We start from the raw sequence: 20763 nt of genomic DNA, 5'->3' as shown, positions 1-20763 counted from the left end.
GGCATAATTTAAAGCATAATAGGTGGCCAAAAGCATCAAGCATAATGCCAGCATAATAGGGACGATGTTTGAAAAATTAATTAAATGCGCAATACGCGCGCCTGAAAGAAAGCAAATATTCACTGCCAATAGTATTATTAGTGCATTTTATAATCAAAAACACGTAATACAACTTATTAAACCGTTTCTTTGTTGGTTATTCACACTTTGCAGAAATAAGATCGAGATACTCTAATAGAACAGTCACTTACTCTAATAGGGCAGTCAGGAAAGGCTGATATACTCTAATAAAACAGTCAGTTCTAGAGCATAATTTTGATTTTGAAAGCATAATTTTGAGCATAATAGGCTTAATTTTTGAGCAATGCTCAAAAGCATAATAGGTAAAATTTCGGGCATAATAGGCCGGTGCCTATCCGTTAATTCTTTTTATCTTATGTTTAATCACCCACCGGAGATGCCACTGCTAACTTATAAGGGAAGTTTCAGCAATGGTAAGTTGCAAGCTTCAATTTGAGAAAGCGTTCCTTTCCGTGGTTTAGTCCATCATTCCGTTCCGTTCCGTTCCGTTCCGTTCCGTAGAATAGTCCCCACCGTATTTCGTTTGCATTTGGCGCGTGTTCACACACGTGTAGAGAGAAGGCATCGCGACATCTGAGAGGACCTCGAAGAGGACGCCTGTACACAGGCAGTACGGCGAGTATTATTTCCCAGTTCACTCGGGCCACCGTGACATGGAAGAAAGACGAAATGTAAGTTTAGACTAATTGGTTAGTAGTAACACTGATGCCGCCATGTTTTGTTCACAGCCACTACAGACAGCAAATTTCGAGGCGAGTTATGCGGTGCGACGTTCGTCAAAGTCATCCTACATGGAGCAGCCGAAAAACTCTTCCTATTGGCCACCTGGTAGTGTAATTCCTTCGTTTTCTCCATCTACACAAGAGTCTGGTACTGCTGTGGCTTACCCAACACCCCGATGTACACCACCTGATACCCCAACTAGAATACAATTGCAATTGCAGCCTCCACCTGTACGGCAATTGCCATTAACTGAAAGTGATGAAATTACATCAATGGAAGATACTTTGAGGAAGATATTAAAAAGCACAAAACAAACTGAAGCAGCACTGAAATGAATGGAATAATGATTCGAGTTGATAAAATTGAACATCAAGCTGGTATTGAGGTGGCAGATTCATTATTGTCGTCCAGTAGTACTAGTACACCGGATGATAAGCTAAAGAGGTTGCTTTCAGACTTAAGTGTAAACATATCGGTTGCTATATTGACCAGTTTTATATTTATATGAATTTTAGAGCAAAATTGTTGCCATTTATCAGGCATTGCCCGAGGAAAAGCAGTTCAACTTGGAAGAGAGGTTTGTTCGTTAGAAATCTTCTAAAAATATAATAATGTTTCATAGGTCTATTTCTGCTTGGAATACTGAAGTAAAGAAGTCACAGAAAGAACAGATCATCCTTGATAAAGAAAATAAGTATTCTTCATTACTGTGATGGCTTATTGTACAACTGTAGAGATTTAATTGAAATGTTTGTTCTTCTGCAGCTGCCATCAAGTGTTACTTTGAATCACGGAAGCGAATACTGAGAGAGTCAAAGCCTAATGAAAAGGAGAGGGTGAATGGTCAAGAAAAGCAACGAAAAAGAAGATTAAAGCATCAGCACCTAATTTTATAACTAAAAAATTAATGTCCATTTTTGATGAGATTAATTGTGTACTACTCTTTAGTTGTTTGATCGGTGCAAGAAATATGTTTGGTGTGATGAATTAGAATGGTGGAACCAGTTGTCAATTGAGTACATGAGTTTAGAATCCAGCAATGAGGGAGATGATACACACATAGTGCACCATTTATCATGGCAATCAAAAAGTTTAGCTTCCTTTTTTTATCCTACTTTCATGTGAAATATTTTAGAACTTGAGGAGTATTTGAAAACCCTGGCTGATGCAGCTATTCAGTCATCCAAGCATCATGCTGCTCCATGCAAACCAAGAAGAGATGGAGCCGTCGCAGAAACGATACCCCCTGCTAGTGCTCCATTATGGACAATTAGTAAAAACTGGAGAAGACGTGTGTTCAATTTTTTTGTGTGTGTTTGTGTGCATGTTACTATTACTGTTCACTAGAGCATGGATGCCTTGTGTGCAGTTCATCAGGATCAGGAGAACACAATGATGTTGATTCAGCTTCAGACTGATATCAGTTATCAGTAAACTGTTCTTTTTGATTCCATTAAGTGTTTTCAAATAATCTTGAAATAGTACTGTTTTACTGCAAAACAACTGAAGTAATACCAGGGTGGTAATTATCCAGTAAAACTGTATGTTCCATCTACTAAGAACTACTGGAAGCTTACTAATAAGTTTACGTCACAGTAAACTTTCAGTAAATTGATATCTACTGAAGTTTTACTGCGTAGTAAAGCATCAGCTTCCAAGCAGTGTTATATCCTCACCTAACTCTGGGTTTATGATTCTTAGCCTTCAGAGCATAGTGTCCTAGTTATGCTTATGCGGAAACTTCTTGGCTTGCAAATGATATTCTCAGCAGTATGCCAAGCTTAATGGGATTGACAGGGACTAATACACCTTCATAAACAAGTCACACATAAAACAAAATTAGGATCACTTAGCAGACAAGTTTTTCTCTAGCTAGTAAAAAAGTACATAAATTTAATTCTTCTATTACTATGCTGGACACTTATTACACAAAAAGCAGAGCTTGCGTACTGCAAGTACAAGGTGCATGGTTACCAGTCTCTAAATGCCAATGAACATGCTGTAGACCTGCACCAATTATATACCATGTATATTTTGTGTAGAACTGATCATGGCATACTGTAGTCACGTAGATTGAATCATAAATCATCCGCTATAAATATCCTCAAGGTTAAATATCTAATATTAAACATTTTATGGTCCAATAAATGTTTTACTATAAGCGAAGCCTCATCTATAATACAGTTTGATGTGCTCCTAAACCAAACTTTTCATGGCTAATGATATAGCGAAGTGTTGTTTCCTCCAGCACCAGCTCAATGCATATAAATTATTTAAGATACAAAAAAATTACACAATTGTATACATGTTCCGCATGCAACTATAATAGATTTCAACAGCTTTATCAGCATCCTCACATGAACTATTATGTAAGTAGAATACACTTCCCTTGTATAACTAATGGTTATAATTACACCTTTTTAGAATTATTATAAAAGGTTTTGATACCACTAAATACAACCATGCATAATGCAACCCTCCATAGCTACACAATACATACTGTATACTTAGCTACAAATAAAACATTTGTTGACTGCATCAGTCATGGACACGTTATCTCAGTCACAACTTCAGTACTTTCAAATTAGTATTTTGAGATAAGGCAGTTTTAATATCATTCCTAGCTTCAATATTAATATTGTTGTTTGAAATGTAAAGGTCTGTTAGAGTTGAAGTATTTTGTAAACCTCTTGAGATCTTAATAGCACCTTCTGTTTGTAAACTATTTCCAGCTAGACCTAACTTCTGTAGTTTAGTGTTATGAGATAAAACAGTTGCAATATCATCTGCTCCTTCAACACCAATACTGTTGTTTGAAATGTTAAGTTCTGTTAGAGTTGAAGTATTCTGTAAACCTCTTGAGATCTTAATAGCACCTTCTGTTTGTAAATTATTTCCAGCTAGATATAACTGCTGTAGTTTAGTGTTATGAGATAAAACAGTTGCAATATCATCTGCTGCTTCAACACCAATATTGTTGTCTGAAATGCCAAATGAAGTAAGGGTTGAAGTGAATTGTAAACTTTTAAAAATCTTAATACCACCTGCTGCAAGTAAATTGTTACCAAGCTCTATTGTCTGTAGTTTAGTGTTATGAGATAAAACAGTTGCAATATCATCTGCTGCTTCAACACCAATATTGTTGTTTGAAATGTAAAGTACTGTTAGAGTTGAAGTATTCTGTAAACCTCTTGAGATCTTAATACCACCTGCTGCAAGTAAATTGTTACCAAGCTCTATTGTCTGTAGTTTAGTGTTATGAGATAAAACAGTTGCAATATCATCTGCTGCTTCAACACCAATATTGTTGTTTGAAATGTAAAGTACTGTTAGAGTTGAAGTATTCTGTAAACCTCTTGAGATCTTAATAGCACCTTCTGTTTGTAAATTATTTCCAGCTAGATGTAACTCCTGTAGTTTAGTGTTATGAGATAAAACAGTTGCAATATCATCTGCTGCTTCAACACCAATATTGTTGTTTGAAATGTGAAGTACTATTAGAGTTGAAGTATTTTGTAAACCTCTTGAGATCTTAATAGCACCTTCTGTTTGTAAACTATTTCCAGCTAGACCTAACTTCTGTAGTTTAGTGTTATGAGATAAAACAGTTGCAATATCATCTGCTGCTTCAACACCAATATTGTTGTTTGAAATGCCAAATGAAGTAAGGGTTGAAGTGAATCGTAAACTTTTAAAAATCTTAATACCACCTGCTGCAAGTAAATTGTTACCAAGCTCTATTGTCTGTAGTTTAGTGTTATGAGATAAAACAGTTGCAATATCATCTGCTGCTTCAACACCAATATTGTTGTTTGAAACGTAAAGTACTGTTAGAGTTGAAGTATTTTGTAAACCTCTTGAGATCTTAATAGCACCTTCTGTTTGTAAACTATTTCCAGCTAGATATAACTCCTGTAGTTTAGTGTTATGAGATAAAACAGTTGCAATATCATCTGCTGCTTCAACACCAATATTATTGTATGAAATATCAAATATTGGTACGTTAGAAATACTCTGAAACCTATTCTTTACCTTTACAACATGTTCAGTTGGTAGTGATCCTAAATATGAAGTGTTCGTTAGTATATTATGACACATAACAGCTGACAAGTAATCTGCTAACTGTTGGTGACGTGAACTATACTCTGACTCAATTATTGTAACATTATTTAATAAGTATGCACCTTTTGAATGCAGTTTTGTTCCACAAATCTTTACACAATCAATGTGGGAAGAGATTGTAGCTAATTTGGTATTCACATCCTCCACAGGTTGATGGTATACAAATGACACTGCAGTGAGAGGTGCAGTGAGAGGTGAAGAGCCTACAAAGTCTCTTAATCCTGGGATCATACGATTTGCACCAAATTGTGTGCTTTTGATGTACCTTGGTGAAGAATACACAGCTATTACCTTGTTTTGCCTTTGTAAGAAGGTTACTAGCAAAAATCCAGTAAATAATGGATTTCTGTCTAAGCTTTTCAAAATTATAGTTTTAGTTGAGTTTTTGATTCTAACTTTTTCCCGGTCACATAACATATCTATTGAGAAGATGAACTCTTTAACATGCCATGACTTTAGAACATTACAAAATTTGTTCAGAGATTCCCAACTGATGTTATTACAAGAAAGATCAACAGTTTTTATTTGAAACAACGAATGCTTGCATTGAAGAGTTTCACACAGAATATCACAGCCTTCATCACCAATACTACAGCCTGATAGATCAAATATTTTCCACTGTCTGTTTGATAGTCTTAAAAGCAGAATTGCAAGTGTTCGGACATCATTAAGAGACAAGGACTGTTTACTGAAATCAAGTGTTCCTTCTTTAAAGATACTTTCAACAGATGATAAAATTTTGCAATCAGCTTCTGTTAAACAATATAGAAGGTTAAGACATTTCATTTTATCCTTTAATAGTTTTCTAGATATGCTAGGAGCTCCAGATAGCCAACTAGAAAATTGCAAGTAATTGCCAGACAGAAAATGTTTAAATCCGAAATCATTACCACCAGTAATGCCAACATATATTGCCCATGTGTTAAAATAACGAATGTTCCAAAATGTATCATTGAGAAGTTGTAACAAGTCAGCATTTGGTAGTGAGGCAATATGGTAAGCTGCCATGTATTCTTGAATAGAAAAATGAAGGAAATGAAATGACTCATGATCACAGCCATCCTCTGGCTTGAAATATTGAGCAGGTTTTAGTAATCCAAGTGCATGCCAGTTAGCAGGAGTAAGATTGGGACAAGTTATATTAACTTCAGCTTTTGTAAAGACTAGTTGATCTTTCTGCAAGGCAAGGAAAGCAAACTTTGACAATTCGTTAACAATTTGATGGTAAGGAGAAGGCAAGTCATTGAGACTGGTTATGTCAGTAGTAATAATTTCTTGATTTTTTTTCAGAAAATGAATAATTGTTATAACAATGAACTTCTGGTATAAACTTGTTTGGGTTGTGGGTAAAGTATTTATTCCACCTTCAGCAAGACAAAGTAATATGCTCATATTCAATGGAATGTAGCATAATGTATTAAGGAATGGATTTGTTTGAAAGAATTCCTGAAGATTTTCAATTTTATCATTGTCATTTTGCAAAGCATTTTCAATGAAGTTCAGTCGATCTTCCTGAGTAAAACCCAACACTTCTGCTCTACAGTGAACAATACTATGGAGGTGTGATGAAGCTGCAGGACGAGACGTAATTATTAATCCGCACTCTGTCAACACTTTACGGCCGATAATATCATTAATAATAAAATTATTATCAACAGAGGCTTCATCATATCCATCAAGCAAAAGTGTAAGATATCTTCCACTAGTTTTAATAAGCCAATCAGGAAATTTAGCAGTCACTGAAGCACCCAAATGAAAATATTTTACAAGTGATGGAATATCTCTTATTTGTTTTACCTGAGGGTCACGCATAAACAACAAAAAAAGAATCTTTTTATTTCTTAAGACTCTCTTATCAGCCCATTGTAATGAGATTTCTTTACTCAGGATGGTTTTTCCTATTCCAGGTGCTCCTTCAATAAGAATAATGTAAGGAGCAGGTGTTGTCCCATCAAATTGAGCAAAAAGACTGTTAATATCTCTTATGGCCTTGTTATAGTATTGTTTGTCAGTTGCCATTTTGCTTAATGCCATCTCCTCTGCTGTCCTAATGACTTCAGATTCAGTACATCTTCCTTCATGATGGACAATAGTCAGTGGTGTATAATATTTAGGGTGGTAGGGTGGCCAGTCATCTGTTGATGGTATATACCTACTTTGTGTATATCGTTTACATAACTCATTTCTGGCTGTCTCCACAATGATGTCAATACCTGTCAACAGTATACATGCTTGTGAATACTTAGATTGACTGTGTAAAAATACAAAACAAATAAAGAGGCCTCATGTACAAAACCAGCAGTGGAACTGGGTAACTATGGACAATTTACTGACCCTGATAGCAATCTGAGGATTTGACAAATCAGACCAACCAAAACATCCACAATGAGTTATGTTTGGACACTCCACTAGCATATCATACAGAAGGCTAGTACTGTATAGTAGGCACCATAAAGGAGTAGGCGTGGTTCATGAAAATAATCACCCAAAAACCAGCCTCACTTTCCAGACAACAATGAGGTTAGGCAAAACTAAGCCCAAACAAGACTTCAGATTGACCCGAAATGCTTTCAACAAGTTGCTATGAAATTTTAATAAAAATTTATTTAACCCCCCACCGCCAAACCTGTAGAGGCCTCCAATATACTGCTTTTAAACTGCTATAATTTACACACCATACCATATAATGCTATTAAAATGTAATTTATTGCAACGTGAAGTTAACACGCCTTGGTGTGGGCACAGAATGGATGCAATGCAAATCTACATACCATACTATAGTAAATGAAGCCAGCGTCCTTTAGTGATAAACTAGCCTTTCGAGTAAAGTAATTAAATTCACCAACAAAGAATCCTTGAATTGACTGTAGGTAGAATACAAAATGGTTGGTCATCTCCCTGGGCAATAAAACTGTATGCTTGGCTGGAAATTGTGTCATTAATTTACCGAGGTAGTAATTGGAATAAGAAGCCACCTAACAGCTAAACATCACCTCTTTAGACCTCTTTCTGTTTACAAAACCTCAATAGGCTACAAACCACGTGCTTTCTAGGACAAAGCCCTAGATGGCAGACAAACAAAAATAAAATAAAAATCCAAAGGGTGCAAATGTAACAATCTAAATGCTCCAGTTAAACGTTGTATTAGAGCATTTTACATTGCATACTAAAATATACAGTGGACATTCCTATCCAGATCTCCATTATCTAGGCACATCTGTCGCTCATTGGCTATGCCAATCACAATATGGAAGCATTCACTTGTCCTCTCATGTTGCTTAATCATGCCTATATGTAAATCCGATATGCTACTCTCCATCATTTTTGCATATTTGCTTTACTAACCATGTTCTACAGGGGCAGATCCAGACTTTTAAAAAGGGGAGTTCCACTTTGGAATTGCAACTTCAGCCTAACTGTAAGTTGAAGACCAAAAAAAAAAAAAAAAAAAGGTCATCACCTGCTGACAATAGCCCTCACCAACCACATTTCCTTATAACTAGATACATAGCTTGCTACACTGCTCCTCAAAAGACTACTGTGACTGTTCTATTAGAGTATCTCGATTTGACTGCTCTATTAGAGTATCTCGAGTAAGAGAGGCTCTTTCAAAAGGGGGGTTCATGGAACCCTTTGAATCCCCCTGGATCCGCCCCTGTTCTAATAATAAGGCATATTTACATGGACATAGAGAGTGAACCCAAGTCACTAATAAAATATATCTCTGGCGTGTGCATACATAAGTTAAGTACCTGAGTTTGTATATGTGTATCACAGTGGTTCTGTGCACAGTCACCAACTATACCATGTAAAAAAAATAAAAAATAAAAAGTAAACAATAAAGGATTGCACTGTAGGGCACATTTTTACCAATGTTGATACTATGATTGAATATACCTGTGAAGCTATGCACTACCTATGCACGACTACAGGCTGTGTGCACCTTTGGGTTTCATTGCCACTACCACCATCCACCTTGTTCCAACTCCGTGGTAGATTGCTTACGGATTATTTGCCTGTTTCCTGTAATAGCTACATCACTTGCAGGGAGACTACACAACATCTTGTCACATGCGGAAAGGTACCCATGTTTACTAGACATCAAGGTCCAAAGTTGTCATATGTGACTGGATCTGCGAAAACAGGACATAAGTGCACAAGCCTAAATTTACAGTATAAAGCATTGAATACATTGGGTGAAATACTTGTGTATTATTGAAAAATTCCATAATTTTTTGAATGCCTCTTTCTTAGTGACGAAAGGGACTAACAATAAAAACCTGGATATCATCTTTTTCGCCTGCTCAAGAAGAGTTGGAAACTCTTTGTTTTGTTGCAGTAGACCCAAGGATACGGAAGTTACAAACACTTGTTTACATCATGTCGAAGCAATCGTACACGATCGATTTTTCTTCATGAATTTTGCCTTTGTATGCAGTGAACAAAAGTGAGTAAAGGAAAAGCGTACCCAGTAATCGATTCTCCTGTTCATGGTGAACACGATGGCGAAAATTGTAGCTCCATACCTCAATCTGTTGGTAAGTTACAACCATTTTTGTAAGCACCTGTAATTTATTTTCCCTATACTTGCTGTACAAATTGATTTTTCTGTTGTTGCTACTGTGTAGGGCTGTAACTCCCAAAGTCATTGGCATATGGAGCTGAAACTTTTCCAGTGGGTACATTCGGCTAAGTAGATTATAAATATTTAATAAACAAGAATTCGAAAGATATGCGATTATGTCCTGTTTTTGCAGATCCGGTCACATATCAAACAGTACGGTAATACCATTTAAGTAGGAATCCCCCGAAATGATGCTCACCACCAAAAATATCGCCTTTTAAAAATTAACTTAGAAACTTCTTACGTGATGAAAATCACCTTTACGGAATAATATTAGTCCATCTAGCATCAAATGTAGTGTTAAAAACAAGAAAACGTTTACTGGCAGCCGGATATAGAATCTTAAAAAAATCATTAAAACTCGAAATTTCATCTCACTGCCTCACTCACTCACTCACTCACTCACTCACCCACCCACTCACCCAAACATGTGGTTGCATTTGGGTGAAAACTTAATAAGCTTGCTAATCTCATTGGTTGTGTCTAATGCATCACGAGCTAATTTACAGTTTTTCAATGTGTCACACATAGCCAAATTCAGAGAGTGTCCATAGTAATGTGTAAATAATGCTCTGCTTTCTTCATCTAAAATTTGATGAGCAACTCCCAGTCTAGAACTAGCCATGCTAGAAGCACCATCATAGCACTGTCTCATACACCTCTGAATTTGAAGCTTCATTTCACTCAACACATCTTTAATGCCTGCTGTTATAGTATCCGCTGTTGTGTCTGGTAAGTTATACAAACACTCATGGACTTCCAAAGAATCATCGACCCAGCGAAGGCAGATGGTAAGCTGTTCACAATTTGACACATCAACACATTCATCTGCCATAATTAAAAAGTACTTGGCACTCTGTATATCTAAAGCAATTGACTCTAACATACTTGATGACATCAGTTGAATCAATTCATTCTGAATGTCAGGGCTCAAATACTTGTCACCCGTTTTATCTAACTATCTACTCATTCCATTACTGTCGTGAGCCCGAAGCTTACAAAGCTGAATAAAATTACTCTCTTCCTCGAAATGAACACGTAGTGCTATGCCTTGACGTCCTAAAAACTGTATGTTTTGCAAAATTTTCAAAAAAAAACAATTTCGATTGAATGCTTTGTTGTGAGCGTGAACACTACTTAACAATTCTCCAATATCAGCAACACCTTTTGGAAACTCTACTATTACTTGAAGAGATTCCAAATGGCATTTGCTTGTGTCGACAAAAGCAATTGGTTGCATCTTTCCAGTTCGTAAACCCTTTAGAAATAAAAGCAATATCCTTACATTTCAACCTCAGTAAATCTTTCTGTTCAACTTTAGCACAAATAAAACAAACTATATACAGTATCATTACTTTCGTCATAATGGAGCCAAGTCCAAGTGTTGAGCCAACAGGGTTGAAACGACCTTCTTATCAGCTGTGTCTGTCCAAAAGTATGTTTAGGAAAGTTAAATCGTCTAGGCTGGTGCGGCTTTTCAGGAAATTGTGTTGATGAAATATCCATTAATATCACATGCCTCACCATGTGCTCATACCAACCGTATATTCACTTGCACACGATTCTTTTTTACATCCTAATTGTTTTGGTATAGATAGCTAGAAAGTGGTAAGCCAGTGCGGCTGCTAAGCCCCTGTTAAAATATGGACAGGTCATCCCCAAGCCATTAGGTTGGTTGGTAAATGAGACCAGTGTGGTACTTAGGTTTGTAGTATTATACCAGTAGAAAGGGAGAATGGACTTTGTGAATACCGGAAGTGCTGCAGTGGGACTCTGGGAACCTGTACATCTACCAAACACAACCACCATCCTAGGATGGGGGTTGCATCCAAGGACCATTAATCCTACTACCAACATTAACCTAATAAAACAATCATAAATAAAAAATTATATTTATATATTATGTAGCACTCCTCAGCATCTCCATGTGCACACTGCACCGTCAGTCTTCCTCAAACCATGACTCTCCTCCCTCACAGTCCTAGAAAAACCAGTATCCAATAAACCCCTCACAACACAACGGCTGTCTCACCAACTGTTTTTTCTACGGTAATCAGTCAACTTTCTTGTCCCACAAAAGAAACCCTAACTCTCTACACCAGGAAACGCGCAAGCTCAAACTACTTGACTAACAGCAATTCATTCAATGACTAGCAAATAGAAAGTACCAAATACAACATTAGCAGCCTATTTATACTAAATTATACAGAACATTCTGGAACTGGCTAGATTAGCATACATTGTGCCACAAAAATCATAAAAGCAGTAAACAATGTTCAGTTCTCAGTGGCCTGTTCCAACACGCCTTGCTTGTTCTCTCACAGACTGACACAAACAAGATTGTTCAGGTGCAATATACTACTTGCATGTGGGGGGAGGCAATTGCATGTAAAACACATATGTGACCGGATCTGCGAAAACTCGACATAATGGCGCAAGCCTAAATTTTCAGTATAAGCCATTGATTGCACTGGGTAAAATATTTGCGTCATTGAAAAAAATCCGTAAACTTTTTAAACGCTTTGTTCTTTGTGAAGAAAGGATCCAATCATAAAAACCTGGATATCATTCTATTTGCCTACTCAAGAGGAGTTCAAAAAGCTTTGTTTCATTGCAGTAGATTAAAGGATACGTACGTTATGGGCGTTTGTTTACGTCACGTCAAAACGATTGTACATGATCAATTTTTCTTCACTGATTTCATCTCTGTATGCAGTGAAGAATGGTAATAGAAGACACAACTTACCCAGTAATGGACTCCCCTATTCATGGCAAACACAATGGTGCAAGTTGAAACTCTGTACTGCATTGCGTTTGTAAGTTACAGCCATTTTTGTAAGTGCATGTAATTTATTTTCTCAATACTTGCTGTACAAATCGATCTTTCTGTTGTTGTTACTTTGTAGGGCTGTAACTCCAAAAGTTGTTGGCATACAAGGCTAAAATGTGGTCAGAGCATACACTTGGATAAGTAGATTATAAATATTCAATAATATAGAATTTGAAAAATGCACCATTATGTCGGGTTTTTGCAGATCCGGTCACATATGTGACCAGATTTTACAGAACCGATCCAAATCGCACATCAGGCAAAATCAAACTAACACCACCAGTGGATAGCTACACTATCGTACTACAAGTTTTGACCCTCAGCACTACTCAAACTACACGAGGCTGGTTTTTACACACGTCTTTTCTGGGTGGTATGGAGTGCTCAAATGGCGGTTTCAGGCCTTGTGAAGGACCTGGCTTGGCAAGAGTCAGTGGTTTACTGGTGGACAGCCTTATAATGTTGGCCAGACGTGTTCTCTGTTGATTTTGCTACATATCAGCCACTTAAGGAGCCAGCACAGCCCTGTAATCTCGTGTCTGGACTCCAATCGTGGTCTGCCTCCATTTTGAGGTCTAACTTTTGCCCTCCCCGCCACCCCCCAGCCTCCACCCCTTTGTGAGCACTCGTGATACTACTTCGCTCGTCCAACTGCTCAGATTTTCTATCTTATTTGGCGGGAAACTGTAAAAGCAGCTACAAGTACTGGAAGTAGCTTGAAAGGTAACAGATTGATGCATCTTTTGTGTAAATTTCATACGCGTGCTTGCTATCCTTGGAGAGTTATGCTGGCTTCAATTCTTTAAAACCATTTATCTCGGAACTTCTAATGTGTGATTTGGATCGTTTTTCCAAAATCCAGTCACATATTGTGTGTGAGGCAAGTACATGTGCTTGCAATGTTGCTAGTGTATGTGTGTTTCCACATTGTTGTAATTAGGTATCTAATCCAAAACAGCCAAGCTGTAAAAACAGAGTGCGGCCCTCAAAAACGCTATGGTTAAAAAAGATGTGAAATCCAAGGTGGCAGCCAAGAAATGGCTGTAATGGTAGGTTAACGGTAAAAATTTTAATAATAACAATTCAGGTGAATTTTGTGCCAAGACCATGCGGCACCAAATTCACCTGAATTGTCGTTATTAAAATTTTTACCATTAACCTACCATCACAGCCATTTCTTGGCCGCCATGCACGTACCTTGGATTTCACATCTTTTTTACCATAGCCTTTTTGAGGGCCACACTCTGTTTTTACAACTTGACTGTTTTGGATTAGATTTCACTTCTTTTTGCATTTGTATATCCCAAAGTCGGCCTATGGCCGGCTTTGGGGTTTTTTTAACTTATATTTTTTTCTTTACCACAGGAACAAGAAAAAGATGAAGCAGATTTTAAATACTCTGATGTTATCAGTAAATGTACAAATTATATATATATATATAATATTTATTACATGTCAATTATTCCCTACAGAAAATTTCATTGCAGCTGATCTATCTACTGGGTGACTTTAAATGTAACTGAAGTCTCCATAGGGTGATTTGTTTGCAGCTGAACTCTCTACATGGTGGTTTCTTTGTAGCTGAACTCTCTACAAGATGACTTCTTCTAACTAAACTTTTTACAGGGTGATCCTTTTGTAGCTAAATTCTCTACAAGATAACTTCTTGTAGCTGATCTCTCTACAGAGTGAATTATTTGTAGCTGAACTCTCTACAGGGTGATTTGTTTGTAGCTGATCTCTATAGGGGTTACTTGTTTCTAGCTGATCTCTTGAATTCTCTTCAGGGTGACTGCTCTATTAGGATGACTGCTCTATTAGAGTATCTCGATCTCGCACTTACTACACCAAATTGGATTTCGTGTTATAACTTTGTGGCCTTAAGTCTGATTCTTCTACACCATTGGAGAGCCTTTCTAAAATGATTACTCCATCTGCACAGCGATTTTCGAAGCATTACTCTAAGCGGTTTTTCTGGTAGGTGTGGCAAGTAGTTGCTTTTTATTAGCTAATCTTGATTGCATAATTGTTACACACTGTTGGTTTTTTCGATGCATCTTTGTGGTTTTTAGGGTAAACCGCTTACAGGAAGAAGCTGAAAATCGGTGGGTGAATAGGTTAACTATTGAACCTCAAACTTTTGGTGGTCTGAAAGAAATCGAGCTGTAGGCGTGACAACATAATGGTGTTATTTTTCATGAATAATAACTAATAACTCTTTGCCTGTTTATCATATTCTAGTCAAACTTGGTATCAAGATGTGCCTTTATACCCCCCTTCTGTGTCCCAAAGTGAAGGCAATTGGATATGGAGTTCACGTTTTATGGCAGTTTTTGTAAGCGTACAAAAAGACGAAGAAAAACGAAGCAACTAAGCCACTTTTGAAGTCGCATATCTTGGGAATGCTTAAAGCGATTTCGTTCAAATTTGTTATGTGGAGTACTGAAGTTGGTGGGCATGTCGACAGCAAAATTCGTCTTGTTTCGCAAAGGCAGCACAAAGCTACGGAGGTGCTAAAATCACGTTTTCTTTCTTCCTGTCAATATATTCACAGGTGTTGCGTGCTGGCTTCTTTGCCGCACGACACACTACCGTGTGTCTTGATTTGGTAGATATTACTACATATCCCAATTTCTGTTTTAGAGAGGAGGATTGCAGTATATTAATATTCATGTTTGCACATACTTATACGTAGCCCTTTATAAAGTACATTAATATTGTAGTGCTGATCATTGCAATCATACATAGTTAGGACATTTGCGTTATGACACACTAAAATTGAAGTTTTTTACAGACCTGCTAGCTACAGGATGTAAACAGGCTAGCATTAGTTGACAATATAGATTTGCATACAAGTTAACATTCTATATATGTAATAAGGTTTAGCAAATTTACAACAACAACAACCAGTTGCATGTTTGAAACTTTGTTGCAGTTTCGCAAGAGTTCTTGCTTACCATATACATCGTAAACTGGAAGACCAACTTTTTGTTGTCTCACATTTGTAAGAGCAACTTCAAGTTTTTTCCAGGTAGCATTTGTAGTCCCCTTCAGCCACATGTCTAGAGTTTTCTGAAAACAAACTTTACATTGCCCAGGATAATCTTTCTCAACGATATTTAGTTTATCATTTTCCAAGTTAAGCTCTAAGCCAATGTCTTTCCAATCAGCTGCAAATTTGCTAACAACATGTCTGTTGAGATCTTTCATGTTGGGAGTAACATTTTCTATAGTTTATAAATGATATTAAAAGTGGTATAGTATTATTCACTTACTATTCTCAATTTGATCAATCACTATTGCACACTCCACTTTTGTTATGGTCGCTACAGTAAATAATATAATGTACATACCTTATTATGTACATATGAATGCTACTAACTGTAATTTGGTAAAGAATAATGAATAGATCGCTTATTACAGTCAGTCTCGCTGTATTCCCAGTCTTACAAAATTTTAAGTAATTCTTAAGGTGTTTTCACCCATCTCTGGTAAGTGTCTATATGGATAGGTTCCATAGACAGGCTACACAAATTGCGTGTGCAGCACATGTACACACATCACACACATAAATTATTTTGGAGAACATTTTCTGGATACTAGGCATGGACTGGTTTAATAACCAGTAAATGTAATACTTTCACACTTCACTTAAGGAAAGAGAATGTGTGTATGTAAATGTCATAATTGATCATCTCAGCAAAAACCTGACTTGTTCGTACAACTTCCGATTTTTTTCAGCATTATCTGCAGTATCCAAGGAATGGATCACCGAAGTTTCAGCCTTCTGTGGTAAGCAGTTTAGGAATTATAGTGATAGACAGAAGGAGGAACAAGATACAGCAACTATATTTATTATAAACTGCAGGCGCTTACATTCGCAGCCATAACTTCTGCTTGCATTAGTCTACAACATTGAACTTTGGCTTAAAATGTTCATCATAGATTAGCACATCAGCTAAGGTATAGTGGTAGCTCTGTAGTCATTTACATGTACACATATTGGTATGAAGGTAGTTTAGTTGAAGAAATAACAATGATACTTTGTACATTTACCACATTGTAAACAAACGCACATGACATGCATACCGTTGGGGCTGCAGAAACAAAACAAAGAGTTCCAAGCTCTCCATGGGTAGGTGAATAAGTTATAGTTAAAGCACCGCCACACGTGTGTATGGAAAATACAGCATGAGGGGGCATGTCGAGAGGCTTATACAGCACGAAACGAAGCTGAGTGCTGTATTTGCCCTAAGACACCCCTCAAGTGCTGTATTTTTCATACACACAAGCACAGGTGGTGCTTTAACTGTTATATCACGACACACTACCGTGTGTTGTGCGTCCCAAGAAGCCAGCGTGTAACACTCATGAGTATATTGACAGGAAGAATGAAAACACAATTTTTTGCACCTCCGTAGCTCTGTGCTGCCTTGATGAAACAAGACGATTTTTGCTGTGGACGTGCCTTCCCCCACATACCAAATTTGAGCAAAATCGCTTCAGGCGTTCCCGAGATATGTGACTTCAAAAATTGGCTTAGTTTCTTCATTTTTTTCTTATTTTTCTTCCTCTTTTTGCACACTTACAAAAACTGCCATAAAATGTGAACGCATATCCGATTGCCTTGAAATTTGGCACACAGAAGGGGGTATAAAGGCACATCTTGGTACCAACTTTGGCTGGAATACGATAAACAGGCAAAGAGTTATTAGCGATTATTCACGAAAAATAACACCAATATGTTGTCATGCCTACAGGGTAAACCGCTTACGGGAAGAAGCTGAAAATCGGTGGGTGAATAGGTTAACTATTGAACCTCAAACCTTTTGTGGTTTGAAAGAAATCGAGCTAAACAACCAAGAAGATACAACCAAAAAACCAACAGTGTGTAACAATTATGCAATTGAGATTAGCTAATATAAAACGATTACTTGTCACGCCTACCAGAAAAACCGCTTGGGGTAATGCTTTTAAAATCGTTGTACAAATGGAGTAATCATCTTAGAAAGGCTCTTCAATGGTGTAGAAGAATCAGACTTAAAGCCACGGAGTTATAACACGAAATCCAACTTGGTGTAGCAAGTGCAAGATCGAGAAACTCTAATAGAGCAGTCATCCTACTAGAGCAGTCACCCTGAAGAGAATTCAAGAGATCAACTAGAAATATGTAACCTGTATACAGATCAGCTACAAACAAATCACCCTGTAGAGAGTTCAGTAACAAACAATTCACTCTGTAGATATATATCAGCTACAAGAAGTTGCCTTGTAGGGAGTTCAACTACGGAAAGAGATAGTTCAGCTAGAAGAAGTCACCTTGTAGAGAGTTCAGCCACAAAGAAACCACTATGTAGAGAGTTCAGCTACAAACAAGTCACCCTGTAGAGAGATCAACTACAAACAAATCACCCAGTAGAGAGATCAACTAGAAGAAGTTACCTTGTAGAGAGTTCAGCTACAAAGAAACCATCATGTAGAGAGTTCAGCTGCAAACAAATCACCTATAGAGAGTTCAGCTACAAACTAGTGACCCTGTAGAGACATCAGCTAGAAGAAGTCACCTTGTAGAGTGTTCAGTTACAAAGAAACAACCATGTAGATAATTCTGTAATAAATATAAGAATTATAGGCCTAATGTATTTCACGGACTGGACTCACGGACTGGACTCGCGGACTGGACTCGCGGACTGGACTCACGCACTGAGCTGGAAACAGTTTTTAAACAATAATCCAGACGTTATCCATCTCTTGCAACACTGGAGACACCACTATCGAGCTACAACTGCTAATACTGCTCTTCTTTACAAGTCAACAAACTAGCACATGCACTAATTAATTAGAATACACTTACGATGCACGAGTACTAGCAGTGATAAAACGTGATAGAGGCCGTTTGTTGTGGCTTAGATGTTTTTCCTTTGTTGCTCCAGTACTTAGCACTAGTGTTAGTGATGAGCCAGTTTATTTGCATAGCCCCATCACCTCGCCGGGTGGTGCCATCTACAGCTACCCTGCTAAGAATTGTTACTGACTCATCTCTACAACCCTAGCACTAGTGCCAAAACAATAAAGGAAAACATCCATGCTACAACAATAGCCTCTATCACGCTTTATCACTGCCAGTACTCGTGTATCGTAAGCGTATTCTAATTAATTAGTGCATGCACTAGTTTGTAGACTTGTAAGGAAGAGCAGTATCAGCAGTTGTAGCTCGATAGTGGTGTCTCCAGTGTTGCAAGAGATGGATAATGTCTGGATTATTGTTTAAAAACTGTTTCCAGCTCAGTGCGCGAGTCCAGTCTGCGAAATACATTAGGCCAGAATTATATGTTTAAATTGAACAACTACTGATAAAATCAGAAATATTTAATTTAACATCTACTTCATCTTTTCTTATTCCTGTGGTAAAGGAAAAAAAGATAGGTAAAAAAAGTCCCAAATCCGGCCATAGGCCGGCTTTGGGGTATACAAATGCAAAATGAAGTGAAATCTAATCCAAAACTGCCAAGCTGTAAGAAAAGAGTGCAACCCTCAAAAAGGCTATGGTGAAAAAAGATGTGAAATCCAAGGTGGCGGCCAAGAAATGACTGTGATGGTAGGTTAATGGTAAAAATTTTAATAACGATAATTCAGGTGAATTTTGTGCCAAGACCAAGCGGCACCAAAATTCACCTGAATTGTTGTTATTAAAATTTTTACCATTAACCTACCATCACAGTCATTTCTTGGCCGCCACCTTGGATTTCACATCTTTTTTTACCATAGCCTTTTTGAGGGCTACACTCTCGTTTTTTACAGCTTCGCTGTTTCGGATTAGATTGTACTTCCTGGTCGTCTGGCTCGGAGAAATTTTCTCTAGTACTCAAACAACTGTACTGTACGACTCATACAGTACAGTTATGCAGTTGATTAGTACTGTATGGACAATACGATCCGCGGCATCACTTTGATCCTCCCATGCACAGTACAATATGATAATGTATAGTTTTAATCAATTTCAGTCCCGAGTACAACCATTGGATACATGCATGCTTAAAAGTTTCAATTATAGGTCAGCAGCTAGTATGTTCTGATTAGGTTCCATTATGATGAATGGAAAAATCCTAAAGATATCATAATCATTGCTAATAAATCATTCATGGCATAATTGTGGAGTTTACTAAAGGCCTTGATAGGTAAGCTTGCTTGTAGAGTGGCTACTTCATGATGGGTGTATAATTCATATTTGGAAACATGTGGAAATGAATAAGCTGTAGCTCTAGTTCTCACCATAGCCCAATGCTTTTCAACTAGTAGGATAGTGAGGATAACAAAATGCTGTGTGTCTGAGTGTTTTTCATGATGAAATCCAAGTCGTGCATATACTAATCACGTGAGTATTGATTGATCCCCACAATCAAACACCTATATAACTGCTGCCCAGATTTAGCCCAGTCTACATTTTGTATGTAGCCTGGTTAGCGGGGCTACTTACGAAATGTAGCCCAGGCGGCTCCTTTGATCTGAGGTGTGAAACTGATACATAATATTATAATATTATTACCCTTTGAGGTAACTAAGTAATATAATGAAACAATTAGCTGTAAAACTAGTATTACAACTCCAGTTACTTTACTTGCCCGTAACTAATTATTACTTAATAACCTGCAGTAATGAAGTTGCTAATCCACTGAGGAACGTCTCACCGCAATGCAGTAATTAAGCAATCTAATGGTGTTTAGTTTAATGGCGCAGGATGAAGACTGTTCAGATATGGCCAATCAAAGTAATGGGTATAAAGCAGTGGCAGATGACAATGGAAGAGCTACTTCTTTGGGTGGCCTACCAGTGAAGATATTCTTTGAATGAATTCAAAGCAATGATTGGTATAAATTTTTCAGGAATCTCATGATGAGTATTGTGGTATTAGCCAGTTCTTTCTACTGTGTACAGATACAAGTAATAAGGGTTTTTACAATCCTACGTGGTTGTGTCCAATATATTGGACTTTGGCTGTCAAAAGGACAAAAATTAATGTGTAGATACATTATAGGGCAGTAACTCCAAAAGTTATCTACCAGGGGTAACTATAACAGTTGATCATGGGGCATTTACTAACCAATTAGCAAAATTGCCAAACATTTCCTTGTTTGGTCTGACATTTGTCAAGTCAGGGAAGGTTGGGTGTAGGCTGCGGTTCTCACCTGCATTGTTAGTAGTCTTCGTTTCTAGGCCCAGACATGGTCTTCATGTAGCGTTTGTCCATTTATAAGCGCATGTAGGGAGGATTGGTTAGCACATTACAAGTATTATATGCACTGTACTGTTGTACAAGTTTGCAAGAAATCTAATGTAGTTATTTAATTGTAGAGACCCACCCTAGTTTACTGTCGTAGGCCAG

The 20763-nt window shown here is 37.4% G+C and overlaps 1 protein-coding gene and 1 long non-coding RNA gene across 3 annotated transcripts in view; one reads left to right on the top strand and one right to left on the bottom strand.

The window, feature by feature from the left end:
* The first annotated feature begins 495 nt into the window (after positions 1-495).
* On the top strand, positions 496-2291 carry LOC136267140 (uncharacterized). The gene is made up of 4 exons (XR_010706539.1): positions 496-752; positions 810-1381; positions 1427-1894; positions 1940-2291. It is a non-coding gene; the product is annotated as an uncharacterized lncRNA (long non-coding RNA).
* An 866-nt stretch (positions 2292-3157) lies between these two features.
* The window catches only part of LOC136267236 (NACHT, LRR and PYD domains-containing protein 12-like), a 46006-nt gene continuing 28400 nt past the window's right edge, over positions 3158-20763 (bottom strand). The window contains exons 3-5 of one of the 2 annotated variants that reach the window (XM_066062321.1): positions 15656-15706; positions 15338-15607; positions 3158-7139 (exon numbers count right to left, since the gene is read on the bottom strand). In XM_066062321.1, coding sequence (XP_065918393.1) covers positions 3367-7139; positions 15338-15607; positions 15656-15706 — 4094 coding nt within the window. In that variant the 3' untranslated portion in view covers positions 3158-3366. The remainder of the gene's footprint in view (positions 7140-15337; positions 15608-15655; positions 15707-20763) is intronic. The other variant, XM_066062322.1, reaches the window with a different exon arrangement.

This window comes from Dysidea avara, chromosome 9 (assembly GCF_963678975.1).
Source record: "Dysidea avara chromosome 9, odDysAvar1.4, whole genome shotgun sequence".
In the NCBI taxonomy this organism is placed as follows: Eukaryota; Metazoa; Porifera; class Demospongiae; order Dictyoceratida; family Dysideidae; genus Dysidea; species Dysidea avara.
Note: the sequence above shows the minus strand (reverse complement) of the source record. Positions and strands in the feature narration are given on the sequence as shown.